At 44.5% G+C, this 13,525-nt stretch overlaps 1 protein-coding gene across 1 annotated transcript; it reads right to left on the minus strand.

The window, feature by feature from the left end:
* Nucleotides 1-10,477: 10,477 nt before the first annotated feature.
* FEZF1 (FEZ family zinc finger 1) lies at nucleotides 10,478-13,525 on the minus strand. The gene is made up of 4 exons (XM_081038474.1): nucleotides 12,653-13,525; nucleotides 12,302-12,436; nucleotides 11,908-12,040; nucleotides 10,478-11,461 (listed from the first exon to the last, which is right to left on the minus strand). Exons 1-4 carry the CDS (start codon nucleotides 13,451-13,453, stop codon nucleotides 11,121-11,123), a joined length of 1,410 nt encoding a protein of 469 aa, XP_080894600.1. The 5' UTR covers nucleotides 13,454-13,525; the 3' UTR covers nucleotides 10,478-11,120.

Genomic DNA, 13,525 nt, shown 5'->3' on the forward strand with positions numbered 1-13,525 from the left:
TCTTTCACAGTTGTGACAACCAGACAGTCTCCAGACACTGCTAAATGCCCTCTGAGGAAAAAATTGCCTCCCCACCCCCAAATCGAAAACCATTGCTCTAAGTGAATAAAGAAGTAGTTCACTGGATTTCAGGCTACTCCAAAGATGACTCATGTTATATGAACACATACCACTCTGTTCACACTTATCAATAACTTATCATCACTGTTGACTTCTATTTTCCATGCTAGATTGTAAATTCCAGGGACATAAAATAATATGAGTCTTATTTCCTATTGCTACCCAGTACCGAAGCTGGTGCCTTGCACTTTGAATGAATCAGTGAAATAAATGAATACTGAGTTTTACTTCAGGTTTTCTTGGGACTTAGAGTGACTATACAATAATGAGGCAGTTTCTCTTTTATGTATTGCTTTTCAACAAACCCCTGCATATAAATGTTTTCCCTGAAATAGCCTAACCCATATAAATTTTATTATTGGCATTTTTCTCTCAACTTTCTCTGCTTCTCAGGAGAGTAACAGAGCTACTGGTTCTCCTTCTTTGCATCATAAACTGACACTTATTGGAAAGTATCTTTTTATGTCTCTTAATCTTCCCACTTCAAATCTTTCTACATATTTTATTTTACTTCAATTTTTAAACATTTCTACAAAATGTTTAATGCTCGGTATTGTAATGAGATTAGGCCTGGAAACAGACTTAAAAGAACAATGTAAATAAATACAATTAAAACCTTAAGGTGATAGGATTAAAAGTGTTTGGGGGGGGGAAACATTTTATGACATGGTACAACTTACCATAAAAGATTGTTGAAAACTTTCTATGTTTTAAATTTAAATTTAATCAAAAGCATTTAGGATGTATAATACAATCTTGTTGACCACCACCCAGCTTCAACAATTATCAATTCATGGCCAATCTTATTGATCTATACCTATACCCCCTTCCCTTCTCCTATATTATTATTAAGCAAATCTCAGACATCTTATCATTTCACCCTTAAATAATTGAATACACGGCTCTAAAAGAACTATTTTTTAACAAAACCACAATACTTTATTTCACATCTTAAAAAGTAAATATAGTAAAGTAAAAATATCTGGTCAGGATGGCAGAGTAGGTAATGCTGTGCTTATCTTCTCTCATGACCACATCAAAATTACAACTGAACTACAAAACGGCCATCGTTGAGAATCACCTGAAGTCTAGCAGAACTGAAGCCTTACAAACTAAGAACATACAGAAGAAGCCACCAAGAGACTGGTAGGGGGCAGAGATGAGGAATGGGTTTCTCCCACACTCACATGTGACCATTAAAAATCGGGAGGGATATCTCAGCTGTTGAGGTCCCCCTGATAAGATAGATAGATAGATAGATAGATAGATAGATAGATAGATAGATAGATAGATAGAAATGAGCAGAAGGAGAGACCTAGTCCTGGTTAGAAAGCCCCTTGCTGCAGCTCCTACTTGGGTCAAAACCCTTTGCAGCTGCCCTCACTTTGGGCACCAATGCCTCACTAGCCCAGCAGGATCCCAGGCTGACACAGTCCCTAAATCAAAGGGATGTATTGTTAAAAGCTAGAGAGAGACAAACCATCCTGCTTATCAGAATATACATCCTGCTTCTCAGGACCATTTTTTAATGAGTTTCTCAAATAAATCATGGGAAATTAGCAGGTTCACGCTTACGCTTGAGAGGCAACCTTAAGAACCAAAGAAGAGGCCAGGACACCTCACAGAGAGACAGAAAAGTAACAGGGAGGGAGAGGGGGAGACAATTCTACCCACAGAGATAAAAACCCTCACATGATGTAAAGAGAGGCTGATTCCCTCTCTTGGGTCAGCCCACTCCATGTCTCAGAATATACTTACTTTTACTAATCAACTTCTTACTGTCCCATGCTACACAAACTCTGTCTCTTGACTGAATTCTTTTCTTCAAGAAGACAGAGATGTCAAGAAGATGTCATGCCCAATGACACTCCCCTGGTTCCAGCCCCTCTCCAGCCCAGGGTTTCAGTGCTGAGGAGAGAAGTCCCATAATTTCTGGCTGTGAAAACCAGTGGACAATGTGGTAGAATGAGAAGGAGGTCAGCTGTACTCCCAGGTGCTCCTCTTAAAAGGACTACATACGGACTTACTCACCAACAGAATCACTGGCTCTGAGCTCCAGCACTGGGGCAGCAGCTGGTGACGCAGCAGCGACATACAGGGAACTGAGTTGTCAGGATGAGGGTTGGAGGGGCAGCTTTCCCCGGGATGGAGGAGCTGGTGGAAGCCCTTGTTTCTTTATTGAGCCCTCTCCCTTTCCCAGCATGCAGATACAGGTGGCTGCCCTATCTGCATCAATTGGCTGACACCATCCATTTGCCATGCCCAGGTAATTCTGAGACCATGCCCAACCCAACTTTTGGACAAACCCAAGCTACTTCCAGTGGCTTTTTCGTAAAAAAGGCTTGGCTCATGCTGTAGACTTTCCTAGGGTCTCTCAAAGGATCATGGAACCCAGACAAGCAGAATCTGGCTTGAGTGTGTCTCATACTTCTGGCTGAGCAGCCGTAAGCCTGGCACTAGCAGCAGCTGGCCTTGGTTCATGGCTTGGTTCATCACTTCTAAGCATGGCACAGGTGATGGCCATCTGTTGATTGCTCTGCAGCTCCTGCTGGGTGACCCTGCATAAAGCACAGGCTGCAGCTAAACTTGACCTGCAGCAGGTTCCCTCCCAGATGGCCCTGGAGCTGACCCACCTAGTGGTCAGCTTTGAAATAAGCTGGAGCATCACCCAGCCGCCCCCAAGGATGACGTACCCAAGGGATGGATTGGGCAGGTGCCAGAGCCCTGCTGAGTCAGGTCCTGTTCCATAGGGTCACCCCTGCACCACAGCTCCTCCACTGTAGTCATGGCCAGTCCTCACAACCAGTGAGCCCAAGGGTCAATCCCTCTCATTGATGTGCAAACAGCAGCCAAGGCCCAAGTATAACAGGAAGGCACACACAGCCCATAAAAGGGACACACCCAGAGTGCACAACTCAGGTGACCAGGAAGACTGATCAACTGAGCCCCACAAAGACACCCACTACATAAGGCCACTCTACTAAGACCAGGAGGCATAGCAGCCCTACCTAATACACAGAAGCAAACACCGGGAGGGAGCCAAAATGGGAGACAAAGAAACATGTCCCGAATGAAAGAACAGAATAAAGCTCCAAAAAAGAACTAAACAAAACGAAGAAAAGCAATGTACCAGACACAGAGTTCCAAACACTGGTTATAAGAATGCTCTCAGGGAGAACTTCAACAAAGAGATAAGTAGCATAAAAATGGAGATAGAAAATATAAAAAAGAACCAGTCAGAAATAAAGAATACAATAACAGAAATGAAAACTACATTACAGGGAATCAACAGTAGATTAGATGGAGCAGATGATCATATCAGAGATTTAGAAGATAAGGTAGCAGAAAACACCCAATTAGGACAGCAAAAAGAGAAAGAATAAAAACAAAAATGAGGAGAGTTTAAGGGGTCTCTGGGGCAACATCAAGGGAACCAACATTTGCATTAAAGAGGTACCTGAAGGAGAAGAGAGAAAGCAAAGCATTGAAAACCAATTTGAAGAAATAATGATAGAAAACTTCCCTTAACTAGCAAAGAAATAGACACACAAGCCCAGAAAGCACAGAGGATCCCAAACGAGATGAACCCAAATAGGCCCACACCAAGACACACCATAATTAAAATGCCAAAGTTTAAAGAGAGAATCTTAAAAGCAGCAAGAGAGAAGCAGTTAGTTACTACAAGGGAGCTCTCTTAAGACTGTGAGCTGATTTCTCAGCAGGAACTTTGCAGGCCAGAAGGGATTGTCAGGAAATCTTCAAAGTGACGAAAAGCAAGGAACCACAATGAATATTACTCTACCCAGCAAAGCTATCATTTAGAATTGAAGGACAGATAAAGAGCTTCCCAGACAAGAAAAAGCTACAGAAGTTCATCACCATCAAACCAGAATTACAAAAAATCTTAGAGGAACTTCTTTAAGATGAAAAAATAAAAAATATGAACAATAAAATGGCAATAACTACCTACCTGTTAACAATTTCTTTCAACGTAAATGGATTAAATGCTTCAGTCAAAAGATAGGGTGGCTTGGGGCAACTGGATGGCTCAGTTGGTTAGAGCGCAGCTCGCTCTTAGCAGCAGGGTTGCTGGTGCAATTCCCACATAGGTCAGTGAGCTGCGTCTCCCCAACTAGATTGAAGACAATGAGCTGCAGCTGAGCTGTTGGTGGGGCGACCAGATGGCTCAGCTGGTTAGAGCGGGAGCTCTTAACAACAAGGTTGGAGGTTCGATTCCCACATGGGATGGTGGGCTGCACCCCCTGCAACTAAGATTGAAAACGGCAACTGGACTTGGAGCTGAGCTGCGCCCTCCACAATTAGATTGAAGGACAATGACTTGGAGGTGATGGGCCCTGGAGAAACACACTGTTCCCTAATACTCCCCCTAAAAAAGACAGGGTGACTGAATGGATAAGAAAACAAGACCCGTACATATGCTGCCTATAAAAGACTTACTTCAGATTGTAAGACACACACAGACTAAAAGTAAAGGGATGGAAAAATTGTTTCATGAAAATGGAAACAAACAAACAAAACAGCTGGAGTAGCGATACTTATACCAGACAAAATAGACTTTATAACAAAGGCTATAACAAGAGACAAAAAAGGACCTAGCAATCCTACTTCTGGATATTTATTTATCTGAAGAAACCCAAAACACGACTTTGTGGGGACATTTGCATTTATATGTTCATTGCAGTATTATTTACAATAGCCAAGGTATGAAGTCAACCTGAGAGGCCCTGAATGGATGAATGGATAAAGAGGAGGTGGTACATATATACTATGGACTATAACTCAGCTGTAAAAGAAAAAAAAAGTGAAATCTTGCCATCTGCAACAAAATGGATAGACCGAGAGGGTACTGTGTTGAGTGTAGCAAGTCAGACAGAGAAAGACGAATGTCATATGATTTCACTTCTAAATGGAATCTAAAGAACAAAATAAACAAACAAATGAAACAGAAACAAACTCATAAATACAGAGAATATTTTCATGGTTGCCGGAGGGGAAGAGGGGTGGGGGTGGGTGAAAAATGGGAAGGGATTAAGAAACACAAATTGGTAGTTTTAAAATAGTCATGGGATGTAAAGTAAAGCATTGTGATTATAATCAATAATATGGCAATAACTATGTATGGAATCACTATGCTGTACACCTGAAATTAATATAAAATATTAAATGTTCCACTGTAATTGAAAAAAATTTAAAGAGGAGAAGATAAAGGGGAATAAGTTTCAGGTATAAATCAAGTCTTGGGAATGTAATATGCAGCATAGGAAATACAGTCAATAATATTGTGATAGCGTGGTATGGTTTCAGATGGTTGCTGGACTTATCATGGTGATCACTTCTTTAGAAATTGGAATATAATCAATAAAATGGTAATAACTATGTATAGTGCCAGGTAGGTACTGTTGAATAACTATGATGAACACCTGAAACTAATATAATATTGTATGTTAGCTATATTTTAATATAAATCTTTTTAAAAAGTAAATACATTTCCTTAATTTTATTAAACACCCAGTCAGCATTTGAATTTCCAATAGACTCAGATGCCATACATAACTTTTATTTTTATAGTTTATCTGATTGAATTGGGATGAAATGAGATTCACATACAGCAGTTAATTATTTTGTTTTGAAAATCTCCTTTAAGTGATAGTTTTTTCTTTTCCCTGTCCCAGGCCTCCTCCTTCTCCCTTCCCTGCTCCATCCCTTTCCTCTCCCTTCCCCTCTCCCCATTTCATCTCCACTTCCTTTGCTCTCTTCTTCCTCTTCTTCTCTCCCTTACTATTATTTGTTAAAGAAACTGTGTTGTTAGTCCTATAGAGCTTTGTTCCAAACTTTGTTGTTTGCTGAAATTTTAAAAATGCAAATCTTAGTCAGAGATTTGTGTAAACAATTTACATTTGTGGGACTGTTCACCTACTCTAGATTTGGCTTGCATTTAACTGACAAATTACATTTCTATGGTGGGTTATCAAAAGACATCACCATATTAGTTACTGTGATTAGAAGGCTCTGCATTGGTCTGAAGTTTGAGATTTCTTACACACACAAAAAGACTGTATTATTGTTATCAAGAAGTAGAGAGTTAAATGAAACTGGAGATTTGTGCTTCATTTTGTGAGAGATTTCTAGCTCCAATTAGGAATTTATCCATGATGCTTCCTCTCCCCACTCCCACACCTTGGTACCTGGGAGCAACATTGGTTTGTTTGACAGCAAAATATTAGCCCTGGAGACTTGTATAGACAGAGTTTTATTTCATCTTTATATAGTAACTTAATCTCCATAAGACCAACAGCAACTTATGATTTCATTTGACACCAATGTCACCTCAAACTTGGACAGAAAATGTACATGGCCCTATGTGATGACTTTATGCCCATTCAAGTGCATGATGGATTTGACTTTTCCTCAAAGTTTTTTATGGGCAACATGTTACCATACACGTAGAAAAATATAATAACAGAGGTGGATTTTTCTATCGAGGTCATTTAAACACCAGACTTCTTCTTCTTTTCTATTGCCTGGAGTGAGATAACCTGGTATGCTGGCTTGAAGTGGAAATTGCTCCACCACCAACAGTACACGAATGACCAGTGTGTTGACTGATATTATCTTTATCTGTTTTTAGTCAGTCTTCCGTGGAGCTTGAATGGACATATGCCTTGATTTCTAGAAACAATGAAATTCATAATAAGGTATCTTCTACTAACAAATGTGGTGTATTTTTTGGTTTTTAATTAACCTAATAAAAACAGAATTTTTTGTGTGTGAAAATAATGTCTGGTTTTGGCAAAAACATAACAAAAAGACAATGTTTTATCTGGTTCAAAATTTTTGGGGGGACCCGTCAACAACTTCATATTTTTACCCATTTGAGGTTTAAGTTTGTATTGAATTTGCATGCCCTGTTTGGTAAGAGAGTGAGTCAGGATCCGTTATAATTATAAACTTCATGTGTAACAGAGATTTACCCATTACAGTGGTTTATAAAGTGATAAAGAAAACTTTTTTGTTCCTTCCCTAATTTCGAACTTGAGATCATTTATATTTTATATTGTATATTTTGGGATGACTACTTTTCAAAGACAAATCATACCTATTACAGTTATGATTTAGTCAACGCTTTGAGTTATCACCACATTTAACAAATGATGATTTCTGATGGTGCTAACTGCCACTTATATAAAGAGTCTGTATCAAACAAGGTGCACAAATTCTGGGAATTATGACTCCATTGTGCCTGGTAGATTCATTTCTTCCACATGTGGGAAGGAACAGTTCTATAAGGAACTCACTAAGCTTCAAACTCCACTAACAAGTAACTCTTTTGATGAGGCCCCGAGGTAATGCTTTCATTTACTACTGAGAAATTGACACTTTAGTGCTAATCTTGCACAATAACTTGTTCTTCAACTAAAATTTTGAAAGTCTAAGCAAACTATATCCTTTGGGAAGAAGTTATTGGAAATCAGGATCAGCTTTCTGCGCTAAAATAAAATTGGTAGAAATTAACTATTTACATTATTAATTGTGTTCTATATTCTGATCTTCAGAACTGAGCAAAACATAAGTCCCCAGGTCCATGAATGTCTAGAACAGGTCCCTGTAGCCCTATAGGCTACCTTCCTCTTTACCAAAAATCACTTCCAACAGAGAGTGGAAGATAACCATTTCCCTCTGCAGGTAATCTGAACACTAGCTCCTCCACCTTACAGGAATTTTCTGGCTAACTTCTGGTAAAACGGAAGTGGACTGGATCAACCAATTTGCTATTCATAGTTTTATGGTAACTGTTTCATGAACAAACACAAACATGTATATAAGCACAGGTTAGATAGTTAAAAATCACCTTTTAGATAGAAAAAAATCACCTTTTAATATTTGTTGGAGGGGAGAGAATTATAAGATCTTTCACTGACTATTAGCTAAGTATCCCTCTTGGTCAAAGAGCTTCTCCCTGATGTTTGGTAAGCTCTAACAGCTTTGTCATAAATCAAAGTTGATTGATAATTCGCCGCCTGACAAATAATTTTCTTGAGTGCTTATTTTAGAGAATTTCCTTTTAGTTTCTCCTCCTTAATCACCACCACTTCAGGCTGCTCAGATAAACCATCGCTTCCTTTTGCCCGCCTTCTCTGTAACTGTTACACTGTCTCAAATTAGACCTATACAAAGTCATTCCACATTACAATAACAGATTCTCTCTCCCTCTCCCTTTCTCTCTTTCTCTCTCTCCTTCCCCCACTGATCAATTCTATCCTTCCATTGAAAACTTCTTTCTTTAGTATAAGTCAAATCACACTGGCATGTGTTAGAAAGTGGGACTGCCACATACAAAGGCTTCCTAACTAGGAGTATTTGATGGTTTAGTAATTTTCCTCAACAATGTTCATTTTCTTTTCCACTGCTGCTACCTGAAAAGTCTGGAAGAAGTACATACTGGGGTTTTGAGAAGAAGTTGAAATAATTATTGAGAATAAGTTCAACACACAAAGGCCATTTTCTGCCCTTTATAATGACCCCTGATCTCACTTCATTTACTCAAAGAGAACACATGTTTTCAAGATCCGACTCAGCCACCTCCATGAACTAGGGGATATTTCCCTAAACTCCCCCTGTGGCCTGGGCAGCTGTGTGGGAATGTGGCCAGCGGCTGGGACAAGATTTTCCAGTCCGCTGCAATACTCAGGGAGAGACTGCACGTCTGCCAGTCAAGCAGATTAGGCATCCACTTAAGTACGGAATTCCAAAACTATCCACACCTTTCCGAAGTCAAATCAAACACGGGTCTCAGCGGAGGAAAAGGTGGGGTGGAGGGAGGTCAGCGAAACAGAAATGTAGGGATTCGATCTACTGATTACTGACCTGGGACTTAAAAGCCACCGAGCCCGAGGGCGATGGATGGCGAAGGTCGTGCGTCCTGGGGCAAAAGCCGGGAGTCCAGACCCGACGGCTGCACGTGGAGGGGGACGACCCAGTTCTGAGCAACGCTGCGGTCCCACTCGGGGCAGGGCGTCCCCGGCCTCCCCAACGCGCAGGGTGCCGGGATGGCACTTGGCCCGCTCCCCCACCCGCGCGCGGTCACCCCGCGGGGCTGTCCCCTCCCTGCCTCTGGGCCTCACCGGAGCCCCTCGGGTCGTCGGCTCTCGGCACCCACAGCGGTGAATCCTCCCGGGCCTCGAAATGCGGGTTGTGGCTGCTAAGGAAATTGCCGCCTCGACCCGGCGGCGTCCCCTGACCGCCTCTGCCCTTCCCCGCGGGGCGCTGCCCGGCGCCCACTTCCCCGAGCGCCTCAAGGCGCACAAAAGGGTGGCGGGACCTCACACTGAAACGCATTCCGCGTACCCTCTTCCCACCGTCTGGGCGCCCTGCCCCGGGAGTGGAAAGGACATCCCTGGGTTCTCCCGGGCCTGCTGCGCTCGCGAGGCGGACACGCTGCGGATTTTCCGCGGCGGCGGGGCCGGCGGGGGCACGAGGCCGAGGGAGGGGCCGAGACCCACCCCGTGGGCTGGCCTCGCCGCGGGGCCCACGGGCGGCGAGACGGGGCTCCCCCAGCCGCTCCCACACGTGGCCCCGCGGCGGCCGTGCGGGGCTGCGAGCTCGTCTGGCAGCTTCTACTGAGCAGCTAATAGTATAACAACCCGGCTTTGATAAATCTGAACTAATTACCCCTCTTAATTAAAGTCTTTAGCAGTTGTTTCACTGTTTTGGCAAGAAAACAGGAGAGACTTGCAGTTAGAAAACACCAGAGCCCGAGATCACAGCGGAGCTGCTGATTAACACTTGAAGCGTTTCAAGGACCTGGCACCCGCCACAGTTTGATTTTCACCCGTGTTTCCTCCTTGAATGGAAGTATATTGGTCTATAAACATATAAACACACATAAAAACATGAAGGCGTCCTTTGCCCAGTCGTATACACGTCAGTATATATGTGCCTTCAGGATGCAAACAATAGAGACCCCAACACTCGGCAACATTTTAATGCACGTGGGATGTATTTTACACACACCTCCTAGATCGGTTGTCTCCATGTCACGGAGCAGTACACACATATCAGATTGAGTCTGTTACAAAACTCCACATCTTCTGTCTCTAAACTTTATCCAATTTCATTACTTTCCCCAAATTGTAACCATTTGGAGAGACTCCTGTTTGCTTTTGGTGATTTTTTTTTTCCCAGATCAAACATTAGCTGATAACTAACCCAGGGTTGAACTTTTTAAAAAGGAGGAAGGATGGAGGGGTCAGAATCAGTGATCTCTAGCTGAATAACATATACAGAGTCCTGAAGTTTGCTGATTAAATAAGCATGTTCCAAATATTTATTTCCAACAGTCAATGAATCCATTTTCACGTGCAAGAATCACAACTAAAAACCAAATTCATCCATAATGAGCCTCCCTTATCTGACGTGTGTGCGCGCGCGCGTGTGCTCGCCAGTGTGGAACGTGCCTGTACACTCATGTGTGCGTGTATATATAACATACACACGGCGTTTGGTTACCTCAGGGAAAGAGGAAATGATAATAAACAATCGGCAGGCGTCTTGAAACCGCAGAGTCAACACAATGGAAATATATACAATAATAAAATTAAAATGGTGCAGCATTCCCGGGGAGGATAATACAGATCTCAATAAATACAGCAGAAATTTGTTTTAAAAAACTACACAGACACCATCTCTCCGCCCGAGATGAACAGTCTTTCCAAATCAAAAACAAAGGAGAACAAACAAAACCCCCCAACTTTCTCATAACTGTGAGTGCCTATATAGAATATAATACACAGGTACGTTTAGCAGGTGCATGCAAGAGGCGAAAGGCCGGGGAACGCAGAGATTTCTGGTCGGCGCCAACGTGTGCGACCCAACATGCCCTGGGTTGTGCGACCAGCTCCTATTGGGAGGCCCAGCGCGATTCTGCCGCTGCCTCGGTGGTGGGTGCTCCGGCTGTGGCTGGGGAGGGGCTTTGGCCTTGATCACTGGTGGCTGGAATGGAGCCCAGGCTGCAGGGGCCCAGGGGGTGGCAGCGTGGCGATGGGCGGCGGCGGCTGCAGCGCGGGAGGCTGGTCCGTGCCCGGCTCCTCAGCAGCGGTGCGGGCCAGCCCCAGGCTGCTGTCGTGTAGCTTGCGGACGTGCTTCTTGAGGTCAAAGTTCCTGCAGAAGCCCTTTCCGCACGTGGGGCAGGTGAAGGGCTTCTTGTCGTTGTGGGTGTGCATGTGGAAGGTGAGGTTGTAAACCTGGTGGAAGGCCTTGTTGCAGATATTGCACTTGAACTGCTTCTCCCCGCTGTGGGTCAACTTGTGGTTTTTGTAATTCCCTAAAACAAATGACAGGGACGTGGATCTGAAAAGAGAGCTTGACAAGGGAAGAGTGCACGGGTCGAAGGACACCGTGGCAAGAGGGAGAAGAGCTGCCACAGCTGCCACGGCCTGTGCAGGGCTGCGCCCAATGCCTGCACTTCTCTCCCCACGTTTATTTTTAAACCTCAACTCCGAGGCCGGTCCCTCCACATTTTAGTACATATTTATTGCCCCAATTATGTAAAACGAGAACAAGCGGTTAAGAAAAGCACCCCCTCCGGATATGAGCGCTGCCTTTCTCTAAGACTAATGAGACTTTGGGGTAGCAAGTTAGGATGGCAAACACATGCGCCAGGAAACTAGCTGCACTTTAAAAATTGTTTCCTAAAATATCCTGAAGAGATAAAAGATTGGGGTTTTCGGTAAGACGACTGTGAAAGAGAACGCCTCCCCGGTTCAATACCTTTTTGATGAAATCCTTTGCCACAGAATTCACATACAAACGGCTTGTAGCCTGCGTGTATTCGGGTATGCGTGTTTAAAGTGGAACTTCTGTTAAATGCTTTGCCACACTGGTTACATTTGTGAGGTTTTTCCTAAGCGGGAGGGAGGAAAAAGCAGAGACGTTAAGGCCTTTTGCTATTAAATGGAGTCCTGCGAACTCAAAAACACAGTAGTGATGCTCTCTCTCATGCTTTTTAGCAGAACAAAGGCAAACAATACATGGCATGTCCCCGTGTTCAGCCAGCACGTTTTAAACAAAACTTACGCTAACGAATAAGAGTTTATCAGCCTTTTTTTTTTTTCTACAAACCGTTCCGCAGTAAACCAGGTGAAATCGAGGCAGAGGAACACACCTGGGTGTGAATGATCTTGTGCCGGCACAAGGTGCTCGCTTGTCGGAAGCCCTTTCCACACACTTTGCAAACGAAGGGTCTGGCTCCTGTGTGCACCGGCATGTGACGGGTTAAATTATAGTGCGCATTAAAGACCTTAAAGTTAAACACACGTAGAACAGGTTAGCCCCACGAGCACTTTGAAATCAAACCGGGCAAAGGGAGGAGAGAACCTCACAACAAACGTATACAAATAATTACAAAATAAAATAAAAAGGAAGGAAGGAAGGAAAAAAGGGAAGGAGGGAAGAAAGTAGCCAGGAGGGAGGGAGGGAGGGAAAGAGGAAGACCGCCTTTCTTCTTAGTACTTGCCTTTCCACACACTTCGCAAGTGAAAACTTTGGGCTTCGCATTAGGAGAGCCTCGGCTGAAGTCAGAAGTTTTGAACCCGATTTTTTCCGACAGAAGCTGGGCGCTCTCTTTCATGTAATGCTGCAACTGAGCCTGGGACAAGTCTTTGAAAGCTACTCCCGAGGGGTACTTCTCCACTGCCGGGACCACCAGTTTATTCCTTTCGGCTAAATACGTTTTGGGCTGCGGGTGCAAAGGGGAACTGAGGAAGTAAGAGGTCACCGGGTGGATGTTAACGCCGGCCGCCGGGTGACACGGGCCATCACCTCGATTCAGGTAGCACAGGGCTCCCATGGCGTGGAAGGAAGAGTGGTTGACCACACGCGGCCTCACCAGCTTGTACTGCTGCAGCGGCAGCGCGTCGCGGGCCAGGTCGCCCTTGAGAGTCAGCGCGCAGTTAAGCAGGTCGCTGCAGCTGAAGGCAGGCGCGGCCGGCACCGCTGCGGGCGCCGCGGGAGCCTCCAGACTCGCCTTCCGCGGCTCGGAGCCTGTCATTCCTGCCTTGGGGCTCGTGTCGTACGCCACAGGCACGAACGGGATCACGCAGGGGATCGACGAGTTAAGATGCAGAGCGTGCTTAGAGTCCCCCTTGGGCACGGCTCCCTGCAGAAACTGGGGGCCCGGCAGGGCCCTGGGCTCGGGGGTGCGCGCCATGATCCGTTCGATGGAGAAGGCCAAGGGCTTGGAGGTGCTCATCACGTTGCCCCGGGCCGGAGCCGTCGCTAACATTTTGGCAGTCGCGTTGTGGCAGCTACTGTCCATGTCTGAGTCGCCAGCGTCCGTCAGCCGGGGCCGAGCTACGCTGTCGATGCCTTGTTCCCTGCTTCTCAGAGA

This window comes from Rhinolophus hipposideros, assembly GCF_964194185.1.
Source record: "Rhinolophus hipposideros genome assembly, chromosome: 25".
Classification (NCBI taxonomy): Eukaryota; Metazoa; Chordata; class Mammalia; order Chiroptera; family Rhinolophidae; genus Rhinolophus; species Rhinolophus hipposideros.